The sequence below is a fragment of the Tinamus guttatus genome, unplaced genomic scaffold (assembly GCF_059628265.1).
Source record: "Tinamus guttatus ecotype Peru unplaced genomic scaffold, ASM5962826v1 Tinamus_guttatus_pri_ptg000716l, whole genome shotgun sequence".
Lineage (NCBI taxonomy): Eukaryota > Metazoa > Chordata > Aves > Tinamiformes > Tinamidae > Tinamus > Tinamus guttatus.
In genome coordinates, this window is record NW_028289250.1 from 1165908 (window position 1) to 1184295 (window position 18388).

The 18388-nt window shown below is 38.8% G+C and overlaps 1 protein-coding gene across 1 annotated transcript in view; it reads right to left on the bottom strand.

Annotated features, from left to right (window-relative positions):
• PLEKHG1 (pleckstrin homology and RhoGEF domain containing G1) overlaps nt 1–18388 on the bottom strand; it is a 123420-nt gene that overhangs the window by 19413 nt on the left and 85619 nt on the right. The window contains exons 4-5 of the mRNA XM_088537060.1: nt 13986–14086; nt 7525–7594 (exon numbers count right to left, since the gene is read on the bottom strand). Coding sequence (XP_088393186.1) covers nt 7525–7594; nt 13986–14086 — 171 coding nt within the window. The remainder of the gene's footprint in view (nt 1–7524; nt 7595–13985; nt 14087–18388) is intronic.

Consider the following 18388-nt stretch of genomic DNA (forward strand, 5'->3'; position numbering starts at 1 on the left):
TAGTTTGTAACTAGATGCACATGGGTTGTCACACTTGTCTGTCATAACCGAGTTGCCCACTTAATACTGATGAGCTTCCCAGAGTCAGCATCTGAGCTTCATTTTTTTCTTCTCCAGCCTAAGCTTCATTCTTAACCATGACCGTTTTATTCTGCGTAAAACCCTGGATATATCCTTCTGTTTAAGTTCCCATCTAACAGCTTCTATTCCAAGTGATATACAATTTCTGCAGCTTGTTGGTGTCCTAAGGATTACTTCTGGACTGTGAAATGTTCCCAAGAATCTATTACATTTTTCTTTCCTGAACCCTAGACTGGTAGGGAACAATTCTCTGGTAACAAACACACCCACTTTCCACTTGAAGCAGCTTCAAAACAGATTCTGATCCACTGCCACAACAGCCTTGCTCCATAAGGGTTTTTTCTTCTCCGTAGCAGCTCATGAACAGAGACCCCCCAATATCTGTCCTCCCAGAAAGCGACAACGGCTGCACTTCATGCTCTGAAGAGCAATATCACGGGCGAAAGGCCTGGCCCAGGCTAGAGTCTACGATCACTGGATTTTTGGCTACTCATCACATGGAGTAAGCTCAGCCAGTACTCTTCCAAATTCCCCCCCACAGTCCTCTCTTCTCTCCTCGTCTTTTTGCACTTTTCTTGTAAATCACGTTACACCATTCATTTTTCCAATGAGCAGGGATTTTTAAAGATCACATCTAAATTAGGTGCTGCTCAACATAAGCATAAGATACTGCAGATCATTTCAGTATCTCCAACAGAATTTTAGTATCTACTATTCTTAAAAAAAAAAAAAAAAAAAAAAAACACCTTGCTCTTGCTCTAGGGAACTGCAATCCCTATTTACTCACTAGTGGGCTGTAACTTTCTGTCACTTCAAACTGCTCCTATTTTAGGAATTAAGCAGTTAAATTTAGTCCTGATATAAACACAGTTAAACAATTATGCTTAGCCTTTCATGCTTGGGCTAATTTTGCTGTTACGGCTAGTTTTTATGGTGGTTTACATACACCCTGGGTCCCCACCCAAAGACAATGAGCTTGTGTCATAACCTATTAATGTTCACGCTTGGGACTTGGAGCTACAGCTAAAAACCATCTCAGCTCAAACTATGAATTAACAAACCTCAGGCTGCTGCAGACAGTGCACCTAGCACTCATAGTAAATCAGGGTGCTAAAGAGCAAACATTGTGATGACATTCAGTGTGATGGGAAAAAAGTGACCTGTTTTATATACACACATGAAACAAAGCTTTTGTTTAAAGGACTTTTGGTGCAAATTATGATGTATTCTCACAGCTACAATCACAGACTAATGCCATTTATAGAATTACTTCATAAACAAAGCTCAGAATCAGAAAAACTTTGTAACTATTTTTGTGTACGTATGTGTATAAAAATATATAAATAGACACACTATATATTTTTTCATCTCTTAAACATACTCCTGTGACTGTTCTGTGTTTCAAGATAAAAAAAAAAAGTTTGTTGGTAAGTTTTAACAACTGAAAGTACTACTAACACAACACACACAGGACCAAACATTTCAGGTTTTCAAAAAGGATTAAGCCTGCATTCCTCACAAAATCAACAGCAAGTCTGAAACCCCCAGAAGCTTTTTCAGAACCTCTTTCACTTTTTCTTTCTTTTCTGGCCCAAAGTTGAAACTATTTTAAAATGAGACTTTTTGTTTGTTTTAAATGAATTTTAGCCTAGCTATTAACCAGAAAAAAAAATATTCTCCCCACCACTAAATTCCTCATGTCCTCAACCAACAACAAATTTTCAAACAGCATTGTTTTCTGTAGAGACACAACTCAAATATCAAACTGCCCTTAGCTGCATACTTGCTTCATTTCACCACACTTAACTCATTAGAAACATGAAACTATGAGTGTGTTTAGTTTTACAGAGCATCGCTCCAGTAGAGAGTTAATTACATATATTTTGCCTTCAGAACAAGATTGTTGAGACTCAAACTTAAGAAGCTGGTATGAATCAGCACCGCACATCCTCCTTAGGCCCCAGCAGGATTAATGTGCATGCAAGGGCTGAGCAGAGGGAAGGGGAGCAGCGTATCCGTAAATTTGTACTTCATGATTTAAAAGAACCCTGATCTCTTGGGAACACCGAACAATAGGGCAGGTAGAATCCAAACAAGTATTTAGTGTATTTTGTGTAGATTTATTTTTAAACACAGCTTACGTATCCAATTTAACAATTAGTTGTTCCCCAAAACAACCCTGGTCAAAGAAAAAGATTGAAGACTGATGATAAATATTTATCATTGTGATTGATGACAAATGATTCCATTCCACTGATTTAAAGTATACATTATAGTTTATCTTCCCCAAACTACTTGACTGCCATCTCAAGACTCAGTGAGCAAGCCACCCTGCTCAGGATGGCCATTCTCTCACAGACTGCACAGCCACCAGGCACCTCCGCATATTCACAGAAGGGACTTTCTTGTTCCCATGCTCAGCTGATTGTCCCTACTTTACAGCTGATTCCGCAGAGAGCACTGTACTGCTGGGAGCCCCAGCGCACAAGCTCTGCAGGCTAAACGCTGTGAACTGTGTTCAGAAGCAGCAACAGAAAAGCCAAGACAGAGATGGATTTCATGCATTGCTGTCAATACTTTCACACAGTTAGAAAAGCCCTAGCTATGCTCAGTAGTGTTTCTTTGGATAGTTTTATCCTTAACTTAGCTTCAAAGTCATTATGGTCATTTCAGTTCTCTTCAAACCAGGTTTAAAATGATCTCTGCTGGGAGACTGGAATCACTCCAAATGGGCCCAAAGCAGTTACGGCGGAGGGTGCAGAAACTGACACCAGTGCCAAGACTTCATCTGCATTGACTACAAGTCACCCTGAAGAGCAAAGCCAAGCACAAGATTATACCAGCTATATTAGCTACAGCTATACTTAACTCGTCTTCTATTTTTGAATCAATTCCCTTTGTATCTCTTACACATGATGTGAAATGCCAAACACATGGCTACATCCCTGATCTTCCCTCAACTCTTGGTGCATTGCGCATTTTTATAGCCATAAAAGGCACTTTAAAAGGAAATAAAAGACAAAAGCTGAGTCACAGCATAAGCTGAAGCCAACTGCCTGGATCTCCTTTTTATTAGGAAGATGGTAGATTAGAAGCAATTCTCTCCTCCCCTATGTTTAAATGTTCGTTTGTGTTTCAGAAAACATATGTTCTGAATTTTTAGGGTACTGTGTGAGAAGAGCAACTGCCAAAATTAAGCTTTCCTCTACAAGCCCTGCTTAAATGTAAATGTGTGGAATACTGAACTCAAATTTCTAATTAACACTGGCATTATTACAATGAAAATGAAAGCCTTTGAGTTGGCAAGAAAACATATAAACAAACTTTTATGTGAATAATTAAGCTATAGTTGAGCTTGCACTGGAACCCTTTTTATCAGTCTCTGATTACAGTTACCAGCAAAATGTCTCCACAACCTTTAATGTATTAAATTAATAGAGTTTTTATTAATTAACAGAGGTAGAACGACAGCTGGTAGAAACTAAACTAGTACATCACTACCCTCAGTGGCAGGTTATTTCAGGGAAGCATCCATCCCACACTGTTTAAGCAAATATCCATTCATGCTACCTGCATATTGGGCAGATGCTTAAAGGCAGCAATTCATAGTCTGACACAAACAAAATATTCTGTACCAATTGTCTATTTGCCTGTAAGCTATTGATCTAGAAGCAAAGGGATTTAATACAATGTTGTATGTTGTTGTTATATATTTATTCAGTGCCATAACTTTACATGATTATCTTTTACAGAGTTTTATGTTACAGGCTGGTTCACATCAAAGACATCGCTGCAGTCAACAAATAAGAGCTGCCATTTCAGGAGGTATTTACTTTGGTCATTCAGCAAAATAAATGTTAGGATAAAAATTTAAACCCACGATTATGAGTGCTCAAAATGCACTAATGTGATTTGATAATCCTTGGCATATTGCATTTCCCTTACAAGTACAAGCCACAAGTCTGTCTTTATTACTCAGACATTTGTTATACATAAGAAATGACACAAGATTGGGTCAGAGGAGTATAAACTGCTGTACATCAAATTTTATTTGGCAAAGACGAACAATTAATTAAAATTCAACAACATGGTTGGTCAAATACAGACCAGTACTAGACCTAAAAAATTTAAACTCACTAAAAGCATGAGATGTAAAAGATGTTTTCATGAACATCAAATATTTCCAAAACAGTTTCAATAAGCTCCGGGGTTACTTTAACCATAACTATTCTGTGCTATACATGTAAACAAGCTTTGTGTCGTTTCACATGAATTCTGCAGGAAAAAAAAAAAAAAAAGAGAGAGAGAGAGAAAAAAAAAACACTCAAGTGAAGCTACTTTAATCAACTAATGCTGTGAGTTATGATATTTCAGTATTATATTATCCCTGTGCTTAAGTTACTTTGAAGATCTAGCACACTCAAAGCAATCAAACAGTAGATGGCAAAAGTCTCATACAGATTTAATGATCATATATTTCCAAAAAAGGCAGTTTTATTTCCACTACTCAATGCTGGGAAGACATGAGCAACCAAGAATGGACAAGCAAAGTCTGTTAAGACAGCCAACAGTTACTGTAATGACATCTCCACAGCCAAAAACAGAACAGTGGAGTATTTTGGTATTGTTTGATTTTGCTTTTAAGTGTTTGCACTTGTCTGGATGAAGTTAGAAAGCTGCTTCTTAGGACTGCAATCTCCAGCAATTTCTGAGCCATCAGGCAGTTGCCTGCCAATAATACAAATGCTAAAAGCATTTGACCAGGGAACAAAAAGCACAGGCAATGATATGCAGATGGATTTTACAATTAATGGCCAGAAAATTTATCAGGAGACTCTTTCCAAATGACCAATATGAATGAGTAACTTTTTTTTTTTTTTAAACCAGACTTGCAGTCATTACTTGCATTCTCACTGCTTCTTACTTCAGCTAGGTGCAGTCCCAGTAGCTACAAACACATAATAAGACCTAACAGCTCCTAATCATGCCATCTGCAAATATCCTAAAGGCATTGCAGAAAGGGCTTCAGCACAGAAACAACTTACATAGCAAGGTACCGCTCTAACAGAGCTCAGGGACACTAGAGAACCCTTACTGGTAAACCCATGTAAAACTCTCATCAGTAAAGCCATCATATTTAAGGGTAATGTTATGTTGATGGGACCTCTGAAGGTCATCTACTCTAACCTCTTGCTCAGAACGGGGTCAGTCGGGTTATATTGAGGGACTTGCCTCATGCGTCTCCAAGGATCAAGATTTTATAACTCCTGTGGAAACCTATTCCAGCATTTGACCACTCTTTCATGGTTAAAAAGAAAATATATATTTGTATACACACATATATAAATGTATAATTAAATTTAACTGGAATTTCTCTTGCTGTAGCTCCTGTCACCTGCTTCTTACCTTATCATTTTGCTCCTTCAGGAAGAGTGACTGATTCCTCTATACCCTCCCATTAGATAATTGCAGACAGTAATAACTTTTCCCCTCAGCTCTCTCTTCTTCAGGCTCAAATACTTTATCAGCTTTTAATCATGCACTGTATTTTCCAGTCGCCTGACCTGCTGGCTCACTCTGGTAGATCAATGCTTCCTCCTGAGAAGCCCCAAATTTGTCACGCTATTCCCTATGTAGTCTCTCAAGTGCTGGAGAGGGAATTGGTTCTTTCTACACGTGACTACATCTGTGCTAATGCAGCCCAAAGTACTGTTGTCCTCACTGCATAGGCACGCTGCGGTCTTACGTTCAACTTTCAGGACCCCCAAGCCCTTTTCTACAAAAAGGGCTGGGCCCAGCGTGTACCTGCGGTTATTCCATGGCAGAAGCAGGACTGCGCAGTTTCCTTTGTCACATTCTCTCTCCTCCAAGTTAAAATAGGTTATTTGGAGTGATAACAACACGCCACAAGCCCCATTGCAGCACAATAAAAATATTTTTTACTTTTGCAGTAGTGGTGGCAATGCTAATATCCCTCAATGCTTACAAAGGATCAGTTGCTAGATAAATAACAGCTTGCTCAAACTCAACTCAAGCAAGTAATCCAGCAAAACTGCAGTGCTAAGCTGGTATCCTCACTTTTCTTTCCAACGAAATCCCTGTCTCACAACAATGCTGAACAAAACAGAGTGGTTCAGTTAATCTTAAATCTTTTGTGTTAGAAACAATTACCAGACCAATTCTTTTGTTTTATGAGGGCTTGGTGCTGGCAGTACTGAGCTCAAGACAAAGCCCAGAACATGGCACAGGTTACTTATTAAAAACAAGTTAAAGGCAAGTGCATCTATAGTCAGATTATCTAAATGAAAGTGATTAATCCCCTTTTTCCTCTCTTCCTTCCTCAGAAATGGCATTATTTCTTGACACTATTGGCCTTTACAGATGCAAAGCAAACATGCGATCTATGGTAAAGTCTGCAGAGAGTTAGAGGCACCCATAGCTTGAATCACCCCATATGTCTTGGCTATAACATGTTAGGACAACACTCCCCTTCTTGACCAGCTCTGTGAGTTGCCCCACAATGAAAGACGCTATATTTGGTTTCATGCACACTTTGCTCTCACTAGTTTCTTGGTTCTGAAATAGGTAGTAGAATAACAAATAGTCAAAAACAAAATCACAGAATTTCAGACACTGAAATATGAATCTTCAAGTTGAACTTTCATAGAATCATAGAATGCTTAGGGTTGGAAGGGACCTCTAGAGATCATCTAGCCCAACCCCCCTGCATACGCAGGGACACCTAGAGCATATGGCACAGGGTGGCATCCAAGCGGGTTTTGAAGATCTCCAGAGAAGGAGACTCCACAACCTCTCTGGGCAGCCTGTTCCAGTGCTCTGTCACCCTCACTGTTAAGAAATTTTTCCTTAAGTTCCTATGGAATTTTTGGAACTTTAGGCTGCCCCCATTTAAAAGAGAACATTAAACAAGCATATGATTACTGGAATTATCAAATGAATCTCAGAATTTCAGAAAATCTGGCCACGAATCTGCTAAAACTATTGCCTTTCCTAAAAATTCAGCTATACAGTATGCCTTGTCAACCTAAAAAGTAGAGAATAACTTCTGTGACACTAAATGACCTATATTAAAAGATGGGGCTGGGAGGGGAAAAAAAAAAAAAAAAAAGAAGAAGAAGAATCTGTGCTATTCCAGAAAAAGTCCTTAAAAAAGACCCCTAGATCATTAACTCCACCAGTTCAGACTACATTTCTTCAAGAAATGTAACACCTTTATACTGATTTTTTTAATGCAAGTTAGAGCTGTATCACTACAATTTACTAAAAGAAATCCCTTCACTTTCCATAATTTTCTATCTTTTTCTTGGTTGAAATCATTCAAACAGACAAAATTACAGCCTCAAAAATGAATAAAATAATCTTATTCTCCTGTACCATTCTGCAACAGCTACTATGCTGCAGATTCGTGCACTAGTCGCTTACCTTGGAAACAAAGCAGTCGGCTATAGCCACAGGGTCATTTTCACAGTTTTCCAAATCTTGCAGAAGTTCACTAATAAACAAAGAGCAAGAAAAGTCCATTATGACATGGTTTAGAACAGATGCACCCGAATATTCGGGGCAGACACAGCTCCACCCTTCGCTGCAGCGATGCCCAAAGCACACGCACTGCAGCAAGTCCCACAGAAGGAACTAGGACCCCTTGGAGGCCCCAGGGTCCCACTCTCTCCCCAGTAAACTGGCTTCTGTAAACAGTCCTCGTGGCATTTTCAGCTAGGGTCAAAACTGAATTGAGTCACACATTCTGCTATTTCCTCCCACGTAAAACATTTTAGCTTTATTCAGTGCTGCGGCCAGTGCTCCTTCTCCTTACAGGTCAGACATTCAGATTCAGATATACAGTCATGTATCATCTTCATGTGTACCAGACAGATAATTTGCCCTATACACAGTCAAGCTTTTATCTGAATATGCAGAAAAATCCCAGTTCTCACAATACAACATGTGATTTAAATACTTAACTGTGCATCTTTCTACTAACAATGCAAGCTACATTAAACTGTCGTTATAAATGCCTTGCTTGATTCTAACAAATTCTGCCTTCATTATAGCCGCAGCACTGAAATACCTATCTATTCACCCCCTTCAACACTAACAAAATCTGATAATCACTGGTTTTGATGGTCCCTGTCCCCTAGAAATAGTGCTGGTTTTTAGTTTTTGTTTGGAGGGAGATGAGAACGCTACAGAAAAGGTACTCTCATATAGTCAAAAATTCAAGCCACCACAACCACCATGCAATGCTGATCTCCTAAGAAAAGCTGGGTTCCTTCTTTCAGATCAGCAGCTGTTCTACAATATTCACACTGATGTAGCTGTATAGCTATTGGGTTTGTACATCAACTAGCACAACCAAGTAAAAAGAAAAAAAAATACAGATATATATAAAAACCATATTGAACTATATGCCATGCCCTGTAATGACATCCTCTGTCCTAGGAGCTTTACTTAACCAAGGCAGATGAGGAGCTAGTCTGAAAACCACAAATGAGAAACAGAGATGTATTACACATAGAAGAAGAATGGTAATAAGCTCACCAAGGAAAACTTGTCTACCTTAAGTGGGTCTTTTCACTGGAGGAAAATGGTTAGTCTGGAAAAGTTTTCTGGAAGCTATAAATTCTACATGCATAAAAATAAAATCCTACTGAGAGGATTTTATATTTTTGACATGCCAAGCAGGAAATGAATTCATTACAAGAAGAGCAAAGCAACAAAAGAACATGTTCACTATTGTATGAAACCCAACTCTTGGAGGCAAATTCAAAGAAAGATAATTCAAGCAGGAGAGGAAAACCTCAAAAGGTCTCTCCTTGGTTCTAACATTCTTTAGAGTCTTACCAAAAGACACGTTTAGAAAAATAAGGAAAACTGATTTAAAATAAGGGAAACTGATTTTTCTGCCAAATGGCTCTCTATAGAATCTTTCTTAGATCAGATGATTTTTTGTTTAGTGCTATTTCTCCCCCCGCATTTCACAGATTCATGTGAAATTCTGCGTAAGATTTCCTAAGTCAGTGTCTAGGGAACTACCCTTTTTCCTTTTAAGCGGAGACAACTGTCCTTCTCAAGTAGGAAAACAGAAAAGTTTCATGACTCATTCTTTGCTTCTTTCATTATTGGAGGAGAGAAAGGCAGAAATAAATGACTACAGTGTAACAGACCTAACTCAGGTTCACTAGCCATTAAGCCAATATGGATAGCAATAATATAATCTACACACCCAAATTTCTCCCTTCACCAATATGTGGATGAAAATATGATTCTTGCTTGATGCCACACATTCATAAAGCTCCTTTAAGTCAGTCAATGAAAGAATTTGTTGCAATGCTGAGCATAAGGCTCAATTTTAATGATTAACTATTTTCCATATATGAGTTTTGGAAGACCAAATGCACTCAACAGGCCCAGAAGATTCCTGCTATTCCTCCTGATGGTTTAGGATACACAGCATCCATTAGTGCTTTTTTCCTACTGGTCTCCATTAATACCATGCTATTTTTCCCTTGTAGGATACAATAATACTGCATTTAAAAATCATCTATATTCTGGCAGTTAAGTTCATCATGCAATAAATAGTTTGTGTCTTCAGCACCATAACATAGGGAATATTGAGCTTTTAACAGTTCTCTTAGCTGCACTGTAGCGTCTTCTGTCTCATCTGGCTGATAAAAATGGGATTGGTAAGAGAAGCTTGCCACTGTGTAACAATAAACAAATCAGCCATGCTCAGGAATCCTGAAAAGCTTAAATAAATCCCTATAATATCAAGCTGACATGTGAAAGAACAAGTCTATTATTTTAGGCTTCAGCTAAGTAAATGGCATGAAGGAGTAAAAACATTAGAGACAGGGGAAGCTCTCTTCACCTAAATATCCAGAGGTTTTCCACTGTTAACCAGTAAGTAACACATCTCAGCATCCATGATGCACTTGCATGAATTGCTTGAGCAGGGAGAACGCAGGAGGAAGGGGAGCTCAATGCTCTTGCAGCTGAACAGCTCAGACTGAAGCATGCCACAAACAGCAAGGCTGCTTAAGACCACATCACTGAGTTATACAGCTGGAGCTATTATGGGCTGGAAAAATCTGGATCTGCACAACCATAATCAGCAGTAACTGTTGACAGATACAGCAAATGTAACCACAATTGATATTAACTGAATGGTAAAAAGATGCACAACTTTTCATTCAATGCACTCATTAGCATTTCAAGTTAACTTGATAAAGTCTCACTAATGTTTGAGGATATTTTGATTTTTTGATTTTGAAGAAAACCAAAATTATCATCTTCAACCTGTAGGCAAGGACTTCTGAAGTGACACACTGCAAATTCATATCAAGCTGTTAAATACAGGAGATTGAGAAGAATGAGGTAAACATATGTATCTCCGATACACTGTTGAAATGAGGCACATTCTGTTCATCATAAATCATCACTACAATATTTTAAAACGAGACATGAGAAAAGCTTTTTTCCTCCTTGATCTGAATTGGAGAAAATGAAAGACAAAAAACAGGTATATAAGAAAATAATTTTGGTGGGATGGAAGGAACGGAAAGAGTCAGGAATTCAACAACATTATTTGTCCTCAACACAGGACAAAAACAGAGGATCACCAAATACAGTGCATCTAAGCAGAAACACTAATAGCATTACTGAAAAAAAATCATCCTCTTATGGCCCAGTACAAAGTGAAGTACAAAAGGAACAGAACAAGCACAATTTGGTCACGATGGTTGAATAATTCCATCATATCAAAATATTTTTAAAGTGAGTATTTGGAAAATTAATCTGAAAGCTTCAGATTTCCACAAAGAAAAGGAAAACAGAAACAGAGATATTCAGCCTTGGCACTACCCAATTGTCACCAAAAGGCACATTTCGCCTCAGAACTCATCATTTTGGGATAACTTGTGTTATCTGGTCACACGTGCAGAGCTTATCCTAAATTGATACTGGAAAGAATCACGACAGACCAGTAAGGAAAGGCACCATACGCTGACTTAGATGGAAAGACAAGATTTTTCACAAACTAAATTAAAAGCAAGGGAATTTTTCCCCCCATTAATGGAGATGGGATGAATACAGTTAGCGTTTGTGTCTTATGAATTAGCTTTCCAACAAGAGACTGAAGTGACAAGACCAGCAGTTACTGCCATGATCATCGTTTCTTTTATTTGATCTGATACCTAAAACTCAAAATTAGCTTAGCTGAGAAAAATTCCCATTTACTGGAATGGCAATATTAAGATTCATGAAGTCCACAAAAATCACAAGTTTAAATGATCATTGATAAAAATCTATTGTGTACACACACAAAAACCCACTTTCCATAGCGCAATGAAATCTACCTCTTTCTCCAAACACTCAGAGACATGAAAATCCACACACCAGATAAACAGACATTTTAATAGCCAAATTCAAAGCAGAGAAAAACACTGCAATTTGGAAAGTATAAAAATCATGCTACTAACATAAGCTGCCAGATGGAACACTTGCAAAGGTAAAAATAAATAAAAAGTCTCTAGAGTATATTTAGGACCCAGAAGTCACATACCAAATTTCACACAACCATGAACTTTATCCTTTATGTTAGGATCTACAATGAAAGTGTTCATTCTTAAAAGCTCACAATTTCCATACAGAATTTTAAATTAAGAGATCTGACATATATTAATTATTTACTAGAAACTGTGGACAACATCTTAGTGTGTTTTAACCATTTTAACATGATCTCTTTAAGCACCCAAATGCTTTGTTTAGCTGTTTTTTTTTTTTGGGGGGGGGGGAGGGGTTGTTTGTTTGTTTTGTTTTTTCCAACTCAATTTTCTGTGCAATCACTGATCATATTAAAAGGTATGTTGGTATGCTTATTAGCTAGTATTTGTCATAATGTTCTAACTACCAAGTCTGCTATTTCTCTGTCTTTTGAGAGGTCAGAAAACACAATGGTCAGGACTTTTTTCCATTCTATGTCTGTGGGAAGCTGTAGCTGACGGTGCCTCATCAGCATCCAATGCATTTTCCGCCACACTATATATCCACAGGCAAGTTAGATGTTAATAGTTGAAGAGGACTCAGCAGCTCTCCCCATAAGCTTAACAGACCACCATCCCAAACTGTGCAGTAGCTGCTTTGGGTTTCAGGAAAATGCTTTTAGGTTTCATTATTGCCCAAAAAGTTTTAGATAACACTGTCTTCACCTTCTGACGGGCACAGAACTGTGACCCACAGAAGCAGAAGCATTTTAAAGTAGCATCCCATGACAAAGAGATATCGATGAAGATACTCTTTGAGATGAGTCCTTTCCTTCAGAAGGCTCTTCAGATTCAATGAAAATAATCTAATGACCCCTGAAGAATACAACAGCATGGGAAATCTTTTGTCCACTACAGCATAGCTAAGAGCTTCTTAGAAACTGACATTAATATGCTACAGTATTTTTCAAGCTGGATACAGAAGGCATGAAAACTTTATGTCGTTGCATTTGTCACAATGATTCACTAGAATTTTCAAGTTTCGGGTTTTTTTTTTTTCTGATAAGTAATTCTAACATTTTCATACATAAATAAAGGTAACAGTTTAAATTACAGAAAGTTATGTTTTTGTATACAGGAGAACCAGATTATTCACTGAAAATATTTTTTACTTCTTTTGAAACTTCAACTTCCCAAAGTCGGAAGTTTTCTTTAGATAGCAAATAATTATTATAACAGGATACTAAGCCTAAAATAGCAGTAGCACACCTAAATCTGCATATAGTGCCAGATTGTGTGGGATTGCAGTATCTGGTAGAAGCTAGAGAGAGACTCAGACTCACAGAATGCCTGAGGTTGGAAGGGACCTCTAGAGACCATCTAGTCCAACCCCCTCCTCCAGCAGGGACACCCAGAGCACATGGCACAGGGTGGCATCCAGGCGGGTTTGGAAGATCTCCAGAAGAGACTCCACAAGATCTCTGGGCAGCCTGTTCCAGGGCTCTGTCACCCTACAGGAAAGAAGTTCTTCCTCACATAGAGATGGAACTTCCTGTGTTTTTAATTTATACCCATTGCCCCTGCCACTGGCCACCCCTGAGAATAGTTTAGCCCCACCTTCTTTACATTCTTCCCTCAGGTATTTGTACATATTGATCAATTCCCCTCTCAATCTTCTCTTTGTACCGCGAAATAACTAGAATTGCTTAGTTCTAATGCTGAAGAGTAACAATACAAATATTTTCCCATATTTACAGATAAATATGTCACACATGAGGAAAAAAGATAAATATAGCTGAAAACTCCTAGAAGTAGTTTTTAATTGATGGTGCTCGGATCCACGGGCCAATCTGCGGGAGTCCACAAGTGCAAGCCCCAGTATGATTAGTTCAGATTTTATTTTAAGGTCCCAGTAATTCCAGATTCCCATTTATAGAGCTTTAGAGAGGATGTAAAGATGTGCAACCAAAGTGCTCAATAAATGAAAAGGTATCTGAACACAGAGATTTAGCAAATTGTTTTAAGGAGCCCCTAGTAGTTTAAAACACTACAAAAGCCACTAGTGACTAGTGCATATCTGCACTCAAAAGTAACCAATATAGCAAGAATGAAATGATGCCTGCTTAGGCTTAATTTTGTGAAAATAATCATCACGAAACAGAAAACAAAGCAGATTAAGACCACGCATAATTCATAAAAATCAATAGTTAAGCAAACTGATGAATAAAGACTGCCTAACTGAGGTTCAAAACCAAACCTGCTGGAAAAAACAAAAAAATCCATTTTCCTATTTATATTCCTTGGCTGTATTAAAGTGACATAAGTATATTGTTCGGTTTGCCCTCTCCCCATTAACACAGGTTCATCGCTCCTCTGTTTTCATTTAGTCAAACACTCATTTACCTGTTGAAATGGTAGATGTCCCGTATATTTCCAAACAGGGCCGATCGCTCCTCTGGCCCCAGGGAGAGCTTGGAGTGGTCACTGATGCAATCAAGGTAATCCTACAAGAGGAATGACAAGGATGGTTTAGACATTCCCTTCCTTTTCTAAATCGGTAAATGGAGCTATCTTTAATTGTGCAAGATGAGCTCCTTCCTAGCAGTTTCACATTATTATTATTACAGTAAACCCTTCAGTAGCTCCTCTGTGAACAGACATTCCTTTATGAAGGTAACAGTACTTATTTGTTCTCTGAAACCAAGAAAAATAACAAAAGACTGAATGCTAAGTTATAGCCCTTAAATCGGCCAGTGAACATTTCTCTTGCTACTGATACACAAATGTATTCAGGTTTCATTCACAATGACAGCTTAATTGATCATCTAAGTTGCTCAAAGACAAAAAAAAAAAAGAAAAATAAAGGATAAAGAATGTAACTTAGAGGGGTCATAGAAACAGAAAACCTATATAATCAAGAGCACAATGCCCACAAGTAACAGAGGTTCACTGCAAGAGGCTTTTTAAAAACCTTATTTGGAGAAAAAAAGGCAGAGTTTGTAGAACACAGGCAATCTCACTGTATGTATGTTACTGAACAATTTCAGCACACATACAACTGTGCAAATTACATTGGCACATCTTCTTGCGAAGGTTCACGATCACTTTTAGAAGTATGATATCACTCACGTCCACTACATTTAACTGAACAGCATTAGGTCTCCCTTGTTCTTGCAGAATAACTTTCCTGAACCCATACCAAAATGAGGGAAGATGCAACTCCCTAGAGTGCCCCAGAATGCCAGTATTCTGTTACTGCTATAGTACTAAAATTTCTCAGATCCAGGGCAAACGAATCCACTTGGCTATTTAACGAATCACAACTTATAAACCAAAAAACCCAATGGGCTGCCACAATCATGAAGAAATTCTGCTGGAGGAAAGACAATAAAGAAAAGTGAAAACAGCTGAAACAATGCAAAATAAAAATAAATAAAATCCCTTAGCCCAAGGTTAGACAATGTGGTGTGGCAACCTACCAAAAGCAACGCAACACCCCACAACACTCCAAGAAGGGGAAAATGTCAAGTAGACCATGAAAGTTTTTACAAGTGGAATGCATTCCGAAGTAATAAAGAAAAAAATATTACAGAATATTACAGTAAGTGTGCATTGGTCAAGATTTATTCCATGTAACCAGTAAAGAGAGCGGGTTTGGATCAGACATTAATCTGACCTCTGGAGTTTGGATGCCCTTATGAGGAATGTCATGAAATGCACTGCTTGAGTGTCTATGCTCAAATACATCTTTCCAACCGAAATGGTGGCAGCACAGACAGAGGTGTGACCAAGAACACACCTGCCCCAACCCCCCAGTCATAATGCTCAGTAATCACCATTCACTCTTTCACTAAGGTTAAAAGACAAATTGAAGATGATTAATACCTGTATTAAATGCATCCCTCATCATACCTCAAAGAGCCTTTCCCCCCCCCCTTTTTTTTTTTTTTAAACACAACAATGAAAAAACAATGACCCTACACAGAGACTGCCTTGGCATCTGCCAAAAGGGCATCCATATTTTACTTTCCAGGCATCCGTCCGCCTTGTAGTCCACGCCTGCTGATGAACTGCATTTGTGCAACAAGTCACTGGAACTGCATCCCTACTTGTGAGTGGCTTTTTAGTCATACTCAGAAGCTACACAGGAGTAGGAGGTTTAGGAAGTTTGGTGACAGACAGAGTTGCAACGTGCAATGCTCTGAAGCCAAAGAGCCAGAAGTAAATGCAAGACAGATCCAGGGCTACTCTGAGGTAGTTTTAATCTCTGCTGCTTTTTTTGCAGAATGTAAAAAAAAAAAAAAAAAAAAAAAAAAAAAAAAAAAAAAAACCACACACACAAGCAACAATAAGAGAAAGCTCACAATAACAAACCTTTTCCACCCACTGCTAGCACAAGCCTCCATATAAAAACAAAGAACAAGAAAGCTCCAGCGTACTCCTGCACTTCTCACGCTGCAGGAGAAAACCCAACAGCATCCCGGGACAATATAACAGGAGAATGGAAAATGGTAGCAGGGGAATGGGAACTTCACACAAAACAACTCCTTTCACTGCACTCATCATATAAGGCTGTGTTACGTTCAAACTCATCCATCTCAGCAGAGTTGGAATGTGAATTTCCTCCAAATGACAGTAGCTCACAACTGATTTTTTCCCCATTATTTTTGCAGACGCTGTTATAAGCGAAACGTTTTTGGTCTTCTCATCTCAGTTTTACTCCACTTATACCCTCTTCTCAGTCTTTTACCAAATCTTAATAAGAAACGAAGCACTCATTCTTAGGAGCACTCACACTCCTGCCAAGAAAAAGCCTGCAGGTGCTTTGGCAGTTTTCCAGCATTCCAGTAGTAAATGCCAGTATCAGGTTATACCTCACACCCACAACTTTTCTTCTGTTTTGCTAAAAGTTTATTTTGGGCTCCCTTATCCACCTTTTTACTTGCATAAAATAAGGGGAGATGCTTATTTGTTAAAGAGCTTTAGAATTACAAGGTACCCAGCGTTGTATCTTGCTTCACACAGTTAGGTGATCACTCAAGTTCTGGGGACTGCTTTCATGTTCTAATCTTTTATTTTTGCTAATTATTTGAGGTTTGTGCAACAGTCTAACAGCTACTGACATGTTTATGCTGCTGCTAAGCATGCAAGCTGATACCTGAGCTAGACAGGAACTGCTGGAGGTGGTGCGGCCGACGGGGCGGTCGCAGCAGCAAAGGGCTCCAGATATTGCCACTTCTGTGGAAGCAGTGGACGTTGGACAGCGTTGGCTAAGTGGTCTGACAAAGTCCAGGCCCGGCACTTGCTCTGCCCGAGACCCTCTGGTTATATTGCTTTATGGAATAGATGTATGGCCATAAAGGCTTCATGAACTCATCCAGGAAACAGATGCACAACTGGCATATAACCCTCTGCAAGGACAACGACAAAAGCAGATCAAAGCTACTCAGTCACTTTTTTTTTTTCCTCCCCCTCCTTCTCCCTATTACATCTTAGAAAAATGATCCTTTACCCCCACGCTAGTCGCTCCGACCTACTACAGCGTATCAACAGCTGTTATCATCCGAGGCCATAATGAAAGGTTTGGGGCTATGCGATAACAGGCCAGGCTGCACCATAATGACATGGTGCAGAAGTCAATGAAATTTATCAGCAGAGGTGACTGGGCTCATACGCTTGATTTCTTTCTTGTCAGCATCTTGTCGGCCCCTCTGTCGGCCCCGAATGATTTGTTTATAACCTTTGTCTTTGTTAGTGTTTTATTGCCTCTCAGCACTTACAACAAAACACTTAGCTCACTTTATAGAAGAAAAAACCCAACAAGTGCCAGATTACATAAATTGCTTTACAGAGCAAGGTTTGCTCTATAATGACATTGCACAGTTTTCCATCCTATTTCCTGAAACTTTGCAACAACTGGAAGACTCTTTGCCAGACTGCTCTGCCTCCCTCGCTTCATGGGACATTCTCGCCATTTATCCAGGCTGCTAGGAGCGTCATGTCCAACTGCTGTCTCGTTCCCCAGAATCAAATGAGAAAGACTGCGAAGGGAACAAAACTGGTGATGACACCAGCTGCAGGTAGAGGATAAAACATAATTACATGAATTAAGAATGAAAGAGAACTGACAAGGACAAAAATGAGTAAGAACAGCTTCACAGATCGATTCAACTGTTTTTTTTCCATGATCAAACTTTAAAAATTAAATACTGATTTTCATCTAGCCATTTTCATCATTTAACCATGAGAGACAGAATCACAGAATGCTCAAGGTTGGAAGGGACCTGTAGAGGTCATCTAGTCCAACCCCCCTGCACACACAGGGTCACCTAGAGCATCATTATTTTCATGACATTTTCATCTAGCCACTCAAGTCTTCCTTGAAAAACGGACATCATTTAGCTTTAAAACCAATTACAAAGCCAAGCATAAGGAGTAAAAAGCTATATTGTTTTGGAAGATAACAATCAATTTTTTATTCTGTCCTACATGAAAAACACATAGCAAAGAAACTCCTAGTATTACATTTACGGAAAGTGACTGTGCATATATGGACAGCACCAAAGACAGGCAAAACTGTCGAACAAGCAGTGCCACTGCATATGCATTCACATACCAGCAGGTAGGAACCCAAAACACTCTGAAATATTTCAATACCTACTGGGGGCAGGGAGGTCTGGGCTGGATGCTTCTACCCACAAAGCAAAATGTGTTTCAAACCCTAAACAAAGGCTGAAGAAATAAGCACAGCTGCTGTTAACACCTCAGAAAAACAAATATTCTGACTCAAGAGCTGAGAATTTCAC